At 43.1% G+C, this 17,711-nt stretch overlaps 1 protein-coding gene across 2 annotated transcripts in view; it reads left to right on the top strand.

The window, feature by feature from the left end:
- The window catches only part of GRB2 (growth factor receptor bound protein 2), a 55,394-nt gene that overhangs the window by 1,735 nt on the left and 35,948 nt on the right, over positions 1 to 17,711 (top strand). The window contains exons 1-2 of one of the 2 annotated variants that reach the window (XM_038157515.1): positions 3,568 to 3,718; positions 8,497 to 8,719. In XM_038157515.1, coding sequence (XP_038013443.1) covers positions 8,642 to 8,719 — 78 coding nt within the window. In that variant the 5' untranslated portion in view covers positions 3,568 to 3,718; positions 8,497 to 8,641. Of the gene's footprint in view, positions 1 to 3,567; positions 3,719 to 8,496; positions 8,720 to 17,711 lie in introns of those variants that run through there. The other variant, XM_038157516.1, reaches the window with a different exon arrangement.

The raw sequence follows: 17,711 nt of genomic DNA, 5'->3' as shown, positions 1-17,711 counted from the left end.
GTAATAGCAGTTAAGTCTTGTAGACTCTCATCCTTGGTGTCCATTTTAATATGAGCTGACAAAAAAAGTGAATTTGTTGCCAGTTCTGTCTGTATGTGGTACCTGCAGTTTTGTTTCAGTCTGTGGTCTGAATTTAGACTAGAACCTCAGTGTTAGGTTGTTCTCAAGGTTTTCAGCATCTTCCTACAGCAGGTCATATTTGTTGCTCTTTGGTTGCATCAGGCATGTTTGAAGCAACTTTCTTCCAAGACAGACCCAAATATGCAGTCAATTGAATAGTTTTGGATTTTATGGCTAATGTCCCTGGTTTGATTATCACACTGAGGATAACATGGGTTGATGTGGGAAGAAGAAGGCAAGAAGGTAATATTAATGCAATAAATCTCAACAGCCCCATTCCCAGCATTCCCCCTTCTCTCCATGCTGTGCCTACATTCCTGTCATTCCCCCCCGTGCCGCACCCACTGTATCCCTGCACATCTCAGACAGAGGTGTATATCCAGGCAGTCCCCCCACAGCTGTCAGAACAGTCTTTTGGCAGTAAATTTTCAACTGGGAAGAAAATTGATCGGGGCCTGTCTACATCTTTCCCACATTCCCTGTGGCAGAATGTCTGATTTTCCATGGGAGCAAGCTTTGTATCCTGCTTCATACATCGGGCTGTTTAGATACAACTTATACGCAGCACACAGAGTGTTACCCTATACAAACTGCAGCAGTACAATGCAGAATCACAGTGTGAAATTTGGAGCATCTTCAGATGTGCTGAGCTACTCAAGGGTTTGCTTTAAAAAAAAAAACTACAATTCTTTGAAAGCAGGAAATGCGTCAGAGGAAGAAAGGTGCATGTTATAAATGTATTTCATTACAATTATTGTGCCAGATGCCTTTAAAAAAAACATTGCAACAAACACAAAGTTCCTTAAATTGTCAATAGTGTATTGTAGTTCATGATGATGACAGATCCTCATGTCTGAGGAGAACAGCCTTAGGAACATGGCATTAATACAACTATTCCAAGCAGCAATTTTAAACCTTTAGTGGCTGCTTGACCCATTTTAACAAATATTCCTCTGATATATTGATAGCAAAACCCATACATTTATTTCCCCAGACTGCTCTGAGAAGTTTAAAAAGGTATCCAAAAGAAATGTCAGACACAAGGATTTTTCTTACCTTCTTAAAATACTCAGAGCTAATCTTGGATTATATTTTATCATCATCAACTGTCATAGAAAATTCAAGCTATTCCTAGAGTGCAAAAAAAAAAAAAGGAAATTGAACCTTTAGCAAAACAATGTCTCTGTTGCCTTTTTCACCCTTGCTCACAGCTATGTCAGGATTTTGGCTTTTGCTGTAGCAAAGCTGCAGAGTATTGCACAATAACTTGTGTGTCTCTATAAAGTATTAACTTGTTTGCAAGCTGGGGGAACATTCTGCATGGATTGGTTTGCAAGCAAGTACATCTCAGCAATTCTTCAGTCAGGAATATCTTTCTGTAACGCTCTAATCTCTGCTATTTCTGAAATTTGTTGCTTGTTTGATTTTCTAGGACTGCCCTTTTACTGTCAGGCAGCTGCAGCCCCATGAAGTAGCTGTCATTCAACTAGCAGCTGTTGGCCATAGCTGGCTCTTCAAGTTGAGCTAAAAGTAGCTCCTATAACTTCTTTGAGATGTTATTTAACTTACAGAAACTTACTATGAACTTCTGAATCCCCATCTTGAGAGCATATGTGAAACACGAGATTCTGTAGGACTGTTCTAGGAACAAGTACTGGGGACTTGAGCCGTCTTGGAATCCAGCTCTGATTTCATCAGTCTCGGTGTCACTTCTAAATGAATCAGTTCTGCATCCTCAGAAAGAATGTCTGAAACATTCATGACATCTCAACTCCTAAAGCTCCTTTTCTCCACCCTTTCCAATGTTTTGAATGAAGTATGGGAAGAACTCACATCTTCCCTCAAAATCTGGGAATAAGTTAAAACCCCTTAAAGACAATGTTGTGAGGATGAGAAAATGAACTTGCCAAGGGTTTAAAGCTCAAATTTAATCCAATCTTTATCAAGCTGCTTAAGCATTTATAATGAGAATGTTAGCAGGCAATGTTTGCAGAACACTACTTATAAACTGGATTCTCTGAGATTGTGGTAAATATTCTGATGGTTCTCTGGTCCTGCTATGGATGTAACCATAACCCCCCTGGCGGACTCCACCTGAGGAGAGCAACCAGTGCCATGGTTTATGTTTTAAAAAAGGGTTTAATTGGAGGCTGAAAATGTGCATCACTGTCATACAACAAAATATCAGTTACCTGTGCCTAAATTGTAGACTTTGGTCCACAACAAAATCCTAAATTTACATGAGCCCAGCTGTGGGCTCTGCAGTTGTTGTCTGGACATGGTGATTGTGCTGTGTTTCAACTGCCCACTTCCAGTCTCGGTGTCTTTTTGGAGGTGGGGGAGTGGGGAGGGATGAAAGTAACCCCGTAGGTTATCATCCCCGTAGTTCATCATCCCTTCTGGGGGTGGGAATACCTAGAAAGTCCTAGAAAGGCTTTTTGTGTTCAAAAACCACCGAGGCCTGATGTTTACCAGAGCAACTGCTTTATAATTAGAAGTATTTTCAAGCTAAAAGAATGTCAGGAGGGTCATCCATGCAAACCCTGTCATTAGTTGCCAGTGGAATCTGAATTTTGGCCTCTGTGGACGCTGTAATTGCCATGTGTGATTAAACTATTTGTTCCTACAGCATGGGTGCCTTAATCACTGCTCAGGATAGATGGCAGTTGTCAAGTAATGGCTGACCAGGTGTGTTCTTTGCTCTGAGCTTGGTGAGCAGCTCTGCACCCCTCGGTGTCTGCTCAAACACTGCCTGGACAAGCTAGGGTGTATCTCTGGTAGTAAAAGAATTTTTAAATCAATTCCTCCTGCTGGCTCCATGGTGTGGTAGATGGCTCTGCCTTACAGACAAGTGGAGACACTGACAAATTAGGCAAGTATTGTGCACAAAGCCAGCGTGATTTCTCCTCCAGAAACCGAGGAGGAGATAGAGCCTCGATAGCCATATCACAAAGTCAGTTTGGTTGGAAAAGACCTCGGAGACCAGCGAGGCCAACCTATGATCCAACACCACGACGTCAACCAGACCATGGCACTGAGTGCCACGCTGTCTTTCCTTAAACAGCTGCAGGGACGGTGCCTCCACCACCTCGTGGGCAGCCCGTTGCAGGGGTTAATAACCATGTCGGTGGAAAAATTCTTCCTGATGTACAACCAGAACCTCCCCTGGCGCAGCTTTCACTTTGCCCTTTTGTCCTATGGCTAGTGGCCTGGAAGAACCCGACTCCCTCCTGGCTGGACCCTCCTTTGAGGTATTTGGGCCGGCCCGCGCTGCCGGGATGCCGCCCGTCCGCTGCCGCCCCGCGCTCGCTCCGGGGGCTGACAGAGGCGGCCGCCCGAGGCGGGGGCGGAGCAGGTCAGCCCGGCACTGCGCATGCGCGGGGCGTGCCCGCGCGCCCCACGGGGCGGGGAGCGCGCAGGCGCCGCTCCCGCGGAGGGCGCTGACAGGGCGGCTCTCGCGAGACTTGCTGCGGGACCGGCGGCGCGGCGGGCGGGGGGCCGGGCCGGGGCCGGAGCGGCGGCTGAGGCGGCGCTGGAGCGGCGGCCGGGCCGGGCCGCGCGGGGCCGGGCAGGCGGCGGGAGCGCCCAGCGCTGCGCGGTGAGTCCGGGCGTTTGGAGGGCCGCCGCCCACCTGGGGCCGTGCCGGGGCGGGGAGCGGAGAGGGCGCACGCTGAGCCCCCGGTGCCGCGGCCTGGGCCCCGCCGTGTTCCGTTCTCCTCGCTGCGCTCCGCAGGACTCGCCTCGGCGTCGGCCCCGTATCCCGCCGGGCCTCGGCCTGCCCGGAGGGTGGAGAGAGGATGCGGGCTCTGCCGGTGGCGGGGGGGGCGGGGGTTGAAATAAGCTCTGAGCTCCAGAGGCGTCATCTGCTCGGCGAGATTCCCGGCTCACGTACAGGGAACACCGGCCGGGGGTCGCTTTTCTCTCTGCCCTGCGGCTGGGGAGTGCTGGCCGGTCGTGGTTCTTGGAGCTTATCTTTTGTATTTCCCAAAAAGAGTCCCATAATTCAAGGCTGCTTTCAAAGGTTGAAAGGCTGCGAGTACCCTGTAGGCAGGATAACATCCCTGCCGCACTGTCTCCAGTCATATTTGGGGTCATGCTTCAAACGTGAGTTTCTGTGCTGGAGAAGGACGTTTTTCTCTTGGCCTCTTCCTTCTCTTATGAACTTCCTTCTTGACAGCCAGTGCTGGTTTTGTGGGATAAGGTTTGACTTGCCAATATAGTTTCAAATAATCTGTAGAAGACAAGGATGCGGCCTTGTTAACTCCCACAACATCTGACTCAGACACCTCTTTTATAACCTACAGTGAAAACTGTTCTGTAGCACAGTTAGTAACTGCAAGAGCAATTCACAGATACAGTGCTTAGGGAAGTTAATTCTTTGTTTCAAAAAACTATTTAATGCCCGAGGTCAAGGGACAAAATCTGAAAGACCACAGATGGTTAATCAATCTTCAAACACAGTGTTGTTGGTAATCCATTTCTGTGCCAACTTTGGATATTGAGAATTTGTGCCATAAAAAGACCTTTCAGTTGTTATCTCTTAGGTTGATTGTCATGCAGTATTTTGAGTATTTCATAATGCTAGCTAAGCTTGTAACATTTAAAGCAGTTTTAGACATTTTAAAATAAGAAAAAAACGGTAAATAAATTCTGGCAGAGGTGAAGTTTTCTGTTATCTGATAAGTATTATCTGTGCTTTGTGCTGGAGCTTAGTTTTGTAAGTGATTTCTTGAGTTGTCTGGTGCTGAAGGAAGTTCAATCACTTTAAGCTGGTAGGTCAGGGGGATAATTTGTGATCCTGAATGTTCTGGGGTTTATATTTTAATAATGTAATTTATATTTTACTTTGTTTCTTTATTATGTTACACTTCCTTATTTGGTTAATTTGAATTAGTGTTCTGCCCTTACTATTCTTTTCTATTCTTTTGTCTAGAGTCTGACACTTGCATTTCTGCATGTCTTCCAGATGATGTATGCACACATTTTTCATTCTACCACCCTCAGTAATGTTTTGTCCTAAAACAGCTGATGAAGTTTAGGATCTGATTTTTTCCAAAATCTCCCGTTGATTCTATCTTGCCTCTCTTTGGCTTTCCCAGACTGTCTGTTGTTCTATTCCTGCCTGTATCACTTTCCAGAAGAGCAGTAAAACAGTGAAAAGAGAACAATGAGAAAGCTCTCTTTTGTTTAAAAACCATGCTGTTTCTAAGAGTAATGCAAAAAGCTCATCTTTGCCTGTGTGCTTTTTGAAATATCTGTTGAAGTGGACATGAGCATTGTTTCCTGTTGGCCACAACAGGGAGGTTTGTCTTTATAATTACTTTTATTCCATCCTGAGCTGCAGCACTACTGCTAATGAGCATTTACTGTTGGCTGCATCTGCTGCCTTTTCTTCCTCTCACCCCTCCCAGTATTTTTGAGAGCAAAGGAAGTCTTAACCCAAGTCACAGTAAGGTGAGAAACACTGATATTTTGAGAAGTCTTAGTCATTTCTATAGCAAGATCATCTGCTAATTTTTGTAACGTGTCATCATTGTATTCAAGTATTGACTGTTATTCGTTCATACCAGTCTTACTCCATTTGCAGTCTGTGGGCTGGGCTCTCTGCAGTAATGTGTCCTGTTGCACTGCTCTCTGCCTGAAGCAGATAGAGCTGTGCTTTTTTTCCCTACTCACACAGTTGGTTGGTTCATGTTTTAATAACAACATGGCTGAATGTGTGTAAGAACTTATTAATAAGATTCTAAGCAGAAAATGCATCCTTAAGAGACTTTAAGGAAATTATGCCTTGACTTCACTTTTCCTGACATTTGCTGTGTGAGTATCTTGGTTTAATATTTTCAAAGCTTTTCCCTCTTTCAGATGTATCTTTAGTGCCTAAACTTCAGCTACACTTTTGTCTAAAGTCAGGAAGGTTCAAGTTTTGCTCTACACTGCAGTTGCTCTTAACATCGTTACCTGGAAACTTCACTCCTTTGTATGTTGACAATATATCTGATGGTGGTAGTAGTACTAATGCAAGTTTAAAGAGTATTGCATGATTAATCTCTTTCATCTTGAATTATGCTGGAAAATTTCCCGACATTGTGCTGTTACTAAGCTCAGGGAAATGCCAGTATAGTTCTTGGAAATGCTGCATCAGTTTCTCTAAGAAGGTTGTGTATGAACACCTTCAGTTAAAAAAAGTAATTATTAGCTGGTACTGCAGTGCTGGATAGCAATACTTATGTGCCCCCAAAAAAGGAATATTTCTAAGCTATTTCTAAGAGCAGTTTCTTTCTTTAAATGTGTCTCAAGCCTTTAGTGTATACTTTAGTTGTGCAACTTGGTGTTATGTTTTTAGGTTTGGAACTTGGGGTTTTCTAGCCATGCTTCCTTGGCTGAAGGTGTTTCTCTTCACATGTGGTGCGATGGTGTTAGAAACATGCAAAGGTTGCTTCCAGTAATATTTAAGAAGGACTAGAAATAGATGATGTTTACCATGAAAGATACAGGAGAGGTAGACAACAAGTGTTGAGCAGTTTGCATTTTCCATTGTTTCATACACTGTCATTCACTTTGCCCTTTAATGGTGCTATAATAGCAGAAAATTATCAGTACCATCAGTTGACAAACCCCAAGAGGCCAGGTTGGAAAGGTGAGGAAATGGTGAGCACAACACAGTAGAAGCAGCAAAGAGAAAATACTTCTGGTGAAGGGAAGTAATTATTGCTGTTTGGATGAGTGTGCTGGTGTGATGTGGAAGACTCACATCAGAAAGAAGGTTTTTCATCGGCCTTGGGACTAAAATGAAGTCTTTCATAATTACCAAAACATAGTTAGGATGATCCACTTTATGCATTTCATTATGTGTGTTGGTTGAAGCTTGGATCTAATGCCTTTATTTCCATCGGTTATGATAGCACAGGGAGAGTGTTCTGATGGGGTCTTTGTGACAGGTGACTCTGTTTCTAGCCTTGCTGATGTTTCAGTAGTGCTGTGTAGGAAGACCAGAGAAATCCCAAAGCTCTGTCCATGTGAGGATCCTGCTCAGCTGGTCTTTTTTTGATTAAGGTGAATCCTGTAAATACCTCCTCTCATTCTGCCAGATTCCTGTGATAGAATCTCAGTTCCAGAGTGTTTGCCTCGAGCTTCATTATTCTCTACAGGGAGCTGAAGGTTGGGCAAACATGGGGCTCATGGAATATAAGTGTGTTAATTGCAGAACTGCATTTATGTAAGGCAGGTTTTTCTCTGAAATGAAAAATTACTGTTGCCATCTGCTGCCTTTGCATGCAGCAGGGCTCTTTCTGGGCCGCAACCACAGAGCCTGAATTAGCAGGTGCGTGGGTTCACCAGTGTTTGTCAGATCTCTTCGGTCTTGAATTGTCATTGACAAGTGCCAGCTCTCTGTTAGCTCTTCAAGGGGGTATTCATGGTGGATTTTAACTTATAGACTTTCTTGTGTTTTAGTGATTTTTTTTCTGATTATTTAGCTTCTGTGCTATCAAGTGTAGTTGGAGTTACAGAAAATTATTCCTGTTCAAACCTGAGGGCAGGATTTAAGCCTTTTCAGTGGTTTCGGTGTGTATATATGACTTATACACAGGTTTGATTTAATGTCTTCTCTGAGCCCATAATAGACACAAACTTGCTGATTGTCACACTGAATTACGAAGATTTTTAACGTGTTCTGCTGCTCAAAGCACTGGAATTTCAGGATGGCTGCTTTTACTGTAAGTCAGCCCAAACTTTTGTTCCCGTGTCATATTATTTGAGAACACTTTCTGATAGACCTTTCCATTCCAAAAACCCAATAGCACTCTGCTTTGTCTAACTTGTATTTAAATCGACATGAGCTGTATGAATGGCAGAACCCAAACCATCGGTGCGGGCATCTCCAGACGGGTCTTTCCCAGGGCAGCCGGTGGGGAGTGGAGCGCATCCCCTCGCCTACCGCGGGCTGTGCCGGTCCCGTGGTGCCGAGCCCGGGGCTCTCCTCCCGGGCCCTCGGGGGACCGGCTGGCCACGTCCTCCCCTCGTTACGTCGCTGTAGTTACCGCTGCGAGGAGCGGGAGAGATCCCCGGGAGAGGCGGGAGCGGGGAGGGCCCGCCCGGCAGGGCTCCGCCGCGGGACGCTGCGATCCCCGGGGCGAGGACCGGCAGTGGCTCCCGGCGGGCCGGTGGCGGTGCCGCTCCCGCCCCCGGGAGCGCCGGGGCTGTCATTGGCCGCGGGACGCGTCACTCGGGCGAGCCGGGCCCGGGCGAGCGGCGGCGGGAGGAAGCGGCGGCCGCGCCGCGCCGGGCGGAGGGAGCGGCGCTGGGCGCGGCCCCGGCCATCGATCCGTGCCACTTCCCCTAATGGCCCGTCTCTTCCTCCTCCTCCCCCTCCCCTAGGGCGGATCGTCCCCCGGCCTCCCTGTATGTGAGAGACGGGGCCGGCGCCTCGCACGGAGCCGGGAGCTGCCGCCGCGGGAGGAGCGGAGGCTTCGGGGAGCGCTTCCTGCCCACCGCCCGCACCGCCGGGCGCGGCAGCCCCAGCATGGAAGCCATCGCCAAGTACGACTTCAAAGCCACCGCGGATGACGAGCTGAGCTTCAAACGGGGCGATATCCTTAAGGTAAGTGGAGGGCTCGGGCTCGGGAGTTCCCTCTTTACCCCGGGCTGCTCAGTTTCTCTCTGATTCTCTTCCTGTCCGTCTGACCTGACCCTCTTTTGGGTCCCCAGAGAATGCCATCTCCTTTTTGTATGGAGCCTCAAAATCTTCTAAATCCCAGTCACACTTCTGAGAGCAGGAGAGGCTGTTTTGTTTCAGTATTAAGCATGCATCCCAAAGTCTCTCAGTTCTCTCTTCTGAGATTGGAATATTTGAAAACTTAGTCATAAACACGGCAGCAAATAAGCAGAAGTACAAGATAAAGGGGAATTCATTTGTAGAGATTATGAGAGGAAGCCCCATGAAGTAATCAAGATCAATTTGGTATTCCTTTTCTTTGCCTCCTGCCAAGGATTCTAATATCAAAGAACAGTGATTGGATTATTTCTGAGTAGATAATCCTTTACCATCAGGCTGTCAAATATTGAAGCTGAGTTTTATCTTCAGTTGTGATGAACTGGAGTGATAAGCTTGTGGCTGAATATGTAATGGATCTGTGCAGATGTAAGTGAATGTTGGAGTGCATTAGAGGAATTTTGGTCTGTAGTTCTTTCAGTATATTAAAGGCTTTTTAGGCTTCATCTTGACTAAATTTCAGGAATTTGAAAAAACGGTTGAGTTTCTACAACTGTAATAAAACTGGACACACAGAACAAGCCCAAAATTTTATTTTGGGAGGGAGTAAAATAAAAAAATCCTTAGTGATTTGGCCTTGGTGAAGTGTAACTCAGAGCTTTGTTTCTTCCAAGTAATAAGAGCCATATTGCTAAATGCTTTAATGGAATTCAGTCACAGTCACTATTTCTCCATAAAGGTGGGCTTCGCCTTCCTAGTGTGATATATTTGGTGTTAAAGTATCTTTAAGCTGCTTTTTTTTTCTAAAATGCTTGGAGTAGAAGCAGTTTTGAGAGGTGCTTTTCCTGCAGATGTAAGGCTGTAGCTGTGTGTATGCTGACAAATCAAGTCCTGCAGACCTCAGTGGGATTACTCATCTGCTCAACATTTTTGCCAGGAAAGGGCTTGATTTTAACTACTATTTTAAAATAAGCTAGAAAAAATAACCTTTATGTGTAAACCTACTATGTATCTTTTATAGCTAATATTTCAACTGTGGCTTTGTTAAAAGGGTCAGGCAATAAACAGATAAAGGTTGCTAAAGCATATCATGCTTTGAGATTTTAACTTATAAAATGATTGCATCTGTGTAGTCCTACACATCCCTGCCCCATAATTGGCCTAAAAACTCCTGTTAGACCTGTACAACTCAGTGCCACTGTGTGTGTAAATTACCAGGATATTTCCTAGGGCTATTTTAAAATGTTTGAGACTGTCAGAATTTTGGCAACTTTTTGTGATAACCTTCTTTTTTTTTTTTTTTTTTTTTTTTTAAACCTGAGTTGTATTCTTCTATTTGGGGTTACTACTAGTTCCCCTCAGCTTTTACAGTTTATTTGAAGTAGAGTATAGCTGAAGTCAGCTTTTAGAAAATGCTGAACAGGAAAGAAAAATGAAGTTTAATGAAATATAGTTTATTGTAAATTGTATTCTCAGCTATTTTAATTTAGTTTGGGATAGAAGTTTGTTTAAGTACATGAAAAAATATAATAAAGTTTTCATTTATTTAAAAATATGTTCTCTAAGAAGTAAAGGAAAAATACATTTTTAGTTAGTGTTTTTGAAGTTTAGTCTGTGTTAAAAGTCTTACATCTGTTCACAGTGGCTGACATGGTCTTGAGTCCTATCTACTTGATGTCATTCCATAGACAGAAATTTTGTCACACAAATAAAAACATATGTATCCTGTTATGCTGCATTAATAATTACATTTTTCCTAGAATACAAAGGATTTTCCTACTTTACCCTAAACCTAGGCTGAACACTTCCTCAGAGCATTTATGCACAGTTCTTCAATCTGAATTTCCTTTCAGCTCATATTCATATGAAAATGCTCACAAATTTTACATGCTTACCTCATTGATGCATAAACTGAGCCACAGAAACGGTAAATTGGTCAAGACTATCACTAAAGTCAGCGGAAGCATCTGGACTTTCAGGAATCCTTCAGCACATAGTTGAGCTGAGTTCTGTGCAGTGTGTTGAGTTTCACTGTGTAAAGCTGGCAAATTTCAGACAAATAAATCCAAATGAGTTAGAACTGCTCCAGTTTACCCATACTGACAAACTTCTGTGGCACTTTGTTGCTTTGAAAAAATCTGTTTCACTTCAAATGTGTTTGTGGTTGTGGAAATTAATTTCCACCCAAAATGCCAGATCTGTTTGTTAGAGCTCTGCTCATGACTGAGAAATCTTAGGGTATCCCAGTCATGTGCTCTGTGTGATGTCTCTCATTAACCAGGACAATTCTCCTGTCCTCAAAGGAATTGGGAAGAAGAATAAACTTGTAACATGTTGAATGCACCTGCACCCTTCAGTGTGCCTTGCTGAGGGCTTGCGTTACTTCATGCATATTGAAGCCTTTTAACTGTGAGACACCTGTGGTGATGCACTCCAGAGAACCAGGTCTGGCTGTTGAGTGTTGATTTGTAGCAAAATGTGTCACACAAGCCAAGAACAAAATCTCTAACAGTTTAATTCCCAGTCCTTGGAAGGCCATGTTTCTCCCTGTGGGGAGAGAAGGCAGAGATGCCCAGTCTGGCTGCTCTGACCTCAGCAGATAACTTGCCTGTGATGTCATGTGCCATTACTGCTGTCTACCCACAGATTCAGGACCTGATTGAATAGCACTTGAACTGGAGCCATTAAGCTGGTTGTTAGTAATCTTGTGGCTGGTTTCCAAAAGTGAGTGAAGATAGTTGACCTTTGGCTTGCAATTGTAAAACAGCTGAGTGAAGAGGAAAAGTACTTGGCCTCTTTTTTTTTTTTTTTTTTTCTTGTGGGCATTACGTGGTAAAAGCTGCTTCTGTGGTTTCTGTAACCCTGGCAAGACAGTAGGTCCCCTACCCTTCTGCCTAGTGGCTCTGTAGCAGTGTGTGGTACTGCCTCTCAGGAGATGCTCACTGATAGCTTTCTCAAAACTTCACGTACTCTAAATACTACTTGCTGAGCCTTTTCCAAAGAAAGGCAAGATTGGTGCTTCCTTCTGACAGTGCTGCAGCTCTCCAGCTTCGTGCTTTTCCTGTTGCTTCACAGGAACTTGTTGGTGACTGGGGTCCTACTGGGAGGGGTGAAGGTGGCCCATCCTGTTACTTAAAAAAGTAAAATAAGGAAGCTGAGGGATTCCTACCTGAGAGATTCCTACTTGAAATCTTGATTTACTGCTTTTTCACTTTGAACAGTTTACAGTTGTCCTGATGCCTTTACAGTCTTCACCCTCCCTTTTTTTTTCCCTGTATATATTGAAGTTGGGAGGAGTTAAATTCAGTCTCAGTATTTGTTATTCAGGTTTATGTCCCCCAGAACTATCAGCCTTCATGCTAAGTGCCAAATACCCAGATCTAAAGCGTATTAATTTGTGCTGAAGGTTTGGCAGCAACCAAGGGGAGAAAAGAGAAGAAAATTCACCCTTCTTTGTCATCTCATTGTAATTTCTCTACTCCTCCTAAATCTAATCAGAAGTGTAAAGTTAATGCCATGGTGCTCTGAGAACTGTGTGTGGTTAATGCAGGTTAATTAATATCTTAAATTTTGGAATTGTTTTGGTTTTAAACTATAAACTACTGCTCCACTTCCTCTTTCTCCTTCTGTCAAGGGGTTGGGGCATAGCTGGAAAGTGTTTTTCTGAAGAAGTGAATAATCTACTGTTCCCAGTAGATGTCATCATAATTAATTCAGGGGTGCTTAAAGATTGTTTTTATGACTCAAAGTATCCAGGTGGTGTTTTAAGTAGAAGGTCATCATCTTGAATTTTAATGTTTTTGCTTTTGTGTGATACACAAACCAGCTTCCTTATGTGCTAAAAGAAGATTTCCTTGGTAGGATTTTGATCACTTCACAATTTGGTTCAGCCAAGTCAAGATTACTTTTCCCGTTCTGATCATACACTTGACAGTCGCCACAGGTTCTGTCCACATGAGTGTTTGTCACCACATTTATTTTCTTTGTCAGCCTTTAAGAGAATTGAGTGTTTGCTAACAGCTGATGCTGAGGTGGCATTTTCAGTTCCTCCATGCAAACCATTTTTCTGTGTCAGGATAGAGTGGAACAGTTTCAAATAGAGGCAGGAAGATGATAAATGAGGGGAGCACTGTCCCCCTACTGCTCTTTCCCCTCCCTCCTCTGTGACTTCACCTGCATTGGCTGTTGTGTCGTGGTGTCTGTCCTAGAGAAAAAATTCAAGGCTTTTTCCTGGTTTGAGTGAAGTTATCTTCACATTCATCCTTCCTCTCCCTTCTTTACACACTCCTCCATCATTTCTCATTTCTTGTAATGGGATGGACTCTGTGTGGTCTTGATTATTTTAATGTGTGAGAAACCATTTTCTGAATTAATGATTCAGCCAAATTGCAAGCACTATGTGCTTTATAGTGAAATAGGTCAAATATTAGAATAGGTTGACCAGAAAAGTTGTGGAGTCTCTGTCCTTGGAGATACCCAGACAAGTCCCTGAGCACTCTAATCTAATTAGATTGCTTTGAGCAGGAGTGTGAATTGGGTGTTTTCCAGAGGCCCTTCCAAGCTCCATTATTCTGTGACTTAGCTGTGAGTGGCAGCTCTGCTGTGTGTGATGGTTGATTTGTAGAGGTGTGCTTAGGTCATGTTCCCTGGCTGGTGGCCTTGAATTAAGATGATAATTGCCATCAATATGTGATCAATATTGCAGTCTAAGATGGCAAAACTGTCAGAATACTACAGAGACATAAAACCAAGCACAGTTATCTGAAATGTAGTTGATTTGGCAGCCTGGCAGTTGGAGATCTGTGTCACAAAGAGATGCTGTTACAAGGGGCTGCATTCTTCCGATGTGCCGAACTGTTCAAGGCCTGGTTTGAGTGCAAACTTCTCAAATACTGTTCCTCTTATGTGTGAAAGTAATCTAAAGGTGGGTTATGTTCCATTAGTCAACTTCTGTGGGCATTAGGATGAAGTGTGTAGGAAGGAAATACCTGATCTTAACAAAGTGTGTGTTCTGTATTTGCAGAAGAGCTTGGACCTGCTTAGATGAAGATTGTGTTGCTGAAGGCATTTATGTGCAGGAGGCATAGTTGTGGAGTATTCCAGTCTGAAGTTGTAAAGTGGTCTTAGCAAGCAAAGAGTAAACACATTCCACCTTAAATATGGCATCTTTATTTTTATTTAGAAGGTTTTTATGATGATTATTTAAACTTGTCCCTGAAAGCAAAGAAAGATGAGCTCTGTGAGCTGCCTGAAGGCTGCAGGAGTTCTGAATGTTGAACAAACACTGACTAAAGCTAGTGGTCAGTTCAGCTGATTTTGTGACACTGCCTTAGCACGTGTTGCATTCTGTGATAACCAGGGAGATGATGCTAATTTGAAGCTCAGCTGCCTTTGCCAGTTTAATGGAGGAGCTGTTACAGCCTCTCTGCAAGGTCCATGCCTGTCATACCAGGCATGACAGACAAGTGTTAGCACAGGCATAGCTGCAAATCACATTTTGGCTTGATAAATTATTTATCTGCTTTGTTCAACCTGCTTGTCAAACTGCAACCAATATGCCATGCTTTTGTTTTTGTTTACTGGCAGCACAAAAATGCTGCCTCCCTTCTTTGGTCAGGTGACATCTCTGTTGTGTTAACTATTGTGATTAAGGATTGTGTGAGAATTTCAGATCAATAACATCTGTTATTCTTGGACATCCTGGGTGTTAATGAACCAGCTTTGATTTAATTTATTGTTTAAAATTAAAATGGTAAAAGCTTGATCGCAGCTTGAGGGAAGAAAAGAAGGATTATGATTTTTAGTGGCATGTGTTAAGGTTTGGGAGTGTATTCATAGATTTCCAGTTTGTGTGCAGAGTCCTGCTAATTGCTGGAGGAGGAATCTTGTTTGTAGTGATATTCAGACTTTTCTGATTTTTCTCTACAAATAATAAGGATCCAGCTAAGCAAGGGAAGATAAGAAATCCAGTTTTTCTGGGTCGAGCTCAGCCTAACAAGGAGTGAACTATATGACCCCTTGATAAAATCCCTTGTGCTTTAAAATTGCCCTGGGCTACACACCATAAATCAAATACTAAAGCCTGAACTTCAGGGGGAAAAAAAACTGGGCTAAACTAATCCTATTTTATGAAAATGTAAGAAAATTAGGCATTAGTGCTCTAACAACACTGGAGCAAATAAATCTTATAATCTCAAATTGAGCAAAAAGGGGCTTTAATTTACCAATCTTGATTAATTTTACAGTAGAAATCTAAACTAGAAGAACTACTAAAGATAATGTTTGGACATTTTCTCAACTGCTGTGAGACTGAAGTATTGTATTATAAGCTATTGTACTGAAAAGATGGCAGATTTCCATACTTGCTCTTTATCCCTGAATTACAATCTTTGCTAAATTTTTTATAATTCTATTTATATGCATTTTAAAAGGTTTGAAGAATCAAAGCTAATTTTAGAACCGTAACAACAAACAACTTACAAACAACAAACCTAGTGGAGATGAGTTTTGAGTTTTCCCTATGTGTCTTTGTGGCATCACCTTTCTTCTGGTCAGTGGTGTTGAATTGCAGAATGTCCTTTCCAGGTGTGACAGCAGTGGGCTATTGCAGCAGTGAGACCTGAGGTGTCTGTCAGGTCCGTGGGTTTGTCTCATTGTGTGGTCAAGAGAAGGGACTGGATCTTCTTTAGCTACAGCCAAGCTGACCTCGAGGTGGCTGGGCTGGAGATAACCCCACTGTGAGATTCTGTGTGAATTACAGAACTCACACAGGAGTCTGGATGAATACTTTGCTGTGTTAGTTAATGTCTGAGCAGCTACTCTTCATTAACACATTGTAGCAGAGGATAAGCCTATTTCCCTTCTTCCCCCTGCCCTTTTCGCTTTTTTCAGTGCTAGTGGGATGAGTCCTAGCCAGGAAGATGAAGCTGTGCCTTGGGAATAGAATATTTACATAGGAAGGTGATCAAGGGAATGCATTTGTTCTTTCTCTGCTCAGTCTTACAGCATTAGAAATGGAGTGTTTGTGTAGCTATCTGTTTCACTGGGGCACTAGTAAAAAGAGGCACTAGGTCCAAATGTTTTATGTTTTACTTGCTTCATTTAGCATTTTGCTAGGAAAGCTGCCTTTGATTTCTATAATTTCCAGTTTTCTCTGAAAATTGTGTTAGATTTAAAATGCAAATGCGTGACTTGTGTGTGTAAGGTAGATCAGGAGACTGATACTGCAGCAGTTTGATACACAGTTCTTATCTGCAGCTTTATCCCCCCACTGTTCTTGCTCTTTCATTTCCTTTGCTGGTCCTACAGTGACAGTTAAGTTATCTCCCAGGCTGGGCAAGCACCAGTGACTGGAATAATTAATATACACTTAGAAATAAATGTGGCTTTTGGATGCTTTGGCCCTTGGGAGAGAAAATAGGATAGGAGAATACTTTCTATGACTTTTGGGATGGGCTGGTTTGTTTTCATTTTCTACATTGGGAAATGCTAGATAAAGTTGTTTCTTTCCCTCAAATAGCCAAATCTTTTTAGACAGACCGGCAGAATTGTCCATTTCAATCTGTCAAGCCTGGGGCTTGTCCTTGTTTGTCACTTTGAGGCTCTTGCCCTGTTGCTGAGTATTTAAAGCACTGTGTGAGTGGCACATGCCTTCAGCTTTGAAGACATCTTGTAACACCTCCTAGGAGTAGGTGTTCAAATGGAACAGAAAACGTTGTGAAGCAGAATGTCTGTGGTGGAGCCTGAACTTGTTCCCATGGCTTGTATGCATGATTGGTGCCACCATCTGACAACTCAAGTGAGAATTGGTTTAACAAACTTAAAAATGTGTTTTTTCATGATGACATGTGCTAAACACACGGAGCAGAGTTGTACAGCTGAGCTCTAATGGAGCAAAAAGTGAACTGACAGTCTCCAAAACTGTTCATGAAAATTATTTTTAGGATATTTATTATATTCCTGAATCCCAGATGCTACTCTACAGTACTTCCTGATTAGTGACTAGATGCATCTGAAATTTGCATTTTAAATGGTTGTGTTCATAGTTTTGCTCAGCCTGTATGTCTCTCTTTAAGAAAAGAATGGTGTTTTTCTATAGATACTGACTAAAAGCCCATTTTAAAAATGTTTAAAATGTCTTCAAGAGCTTAAGAGGCTTTTTATCCCCTTCAACAATGACTGCTCACTTGAATTTCTGTACCTGATCTTGGATTCTTTTGTCTCCAACTGTTTGAGGTTGTGAAAATTAAATAGTCCTGGTATTGGGGACTCATGAAATCAGTTGGGTTTTGATCCTGTGGTGGCAGATCGGAACAGTGACTGGAATAAGGCAAAAGCTAGGAACAGCTATTTCTGTCTAGGAAGTAGATTGCCAGCCTCTGTGGAGTAATTAACTTAGAATGGTGATGTTCAAATGTTACTGCCCTTTATAAATAAAATATAAGAGAATACTCAACAGAGTACAATTATTCTGTTTCTACCTGCTGGATTTACTGGTTTGCATGAGTTCGTGTCAGCCTGCACGCAGTGTTGGGAGCTGCCTGTTGGCTCCACTGCAGCTGGACCTCATGCAGAGACAGCAGAAAGCTTTTTTTTTTTTTTTTTTCCCCTCTCTTCAGCTGAACTGTAATTATACTGTTAGTCTCTAAAACCTCTTATTTAAATAATTTGTCTCTGGAATTCATGCTTTCTCCATGGAGCCAACCTACTTCTTGCTCTAACTTGTACTAAAACTGTGCAGGTTTACGGGGGAAGGGGGGGGGTTCAGGGCGGGGGGAAGTGCTGCTTTTATGCAAAATTGTTTCCCTTGGGAGGAAGGGGGGGAATTCTTCATGAGTTATGTATGAGACAGCAGGTTCCACTAATCATAGCAGCTCTGCTA

This window comes from Motacilla alba, chromosome 18, assembly GCF_015832195.1.
Source record: "Motacilla alba alba isolate MOTALB_02 chromosome 18, Motacilla_alba_V1.0_pri, whole genome shotgun sequence".
NCBI lineage: Eukaryota > Metazoa > Chordata > Aves > Passeriformes > Motacillidae > Motacilla > Motacilla alba.
This window is presented reverse-complemented; position numbering and strand designations above follow the sequence as displayed.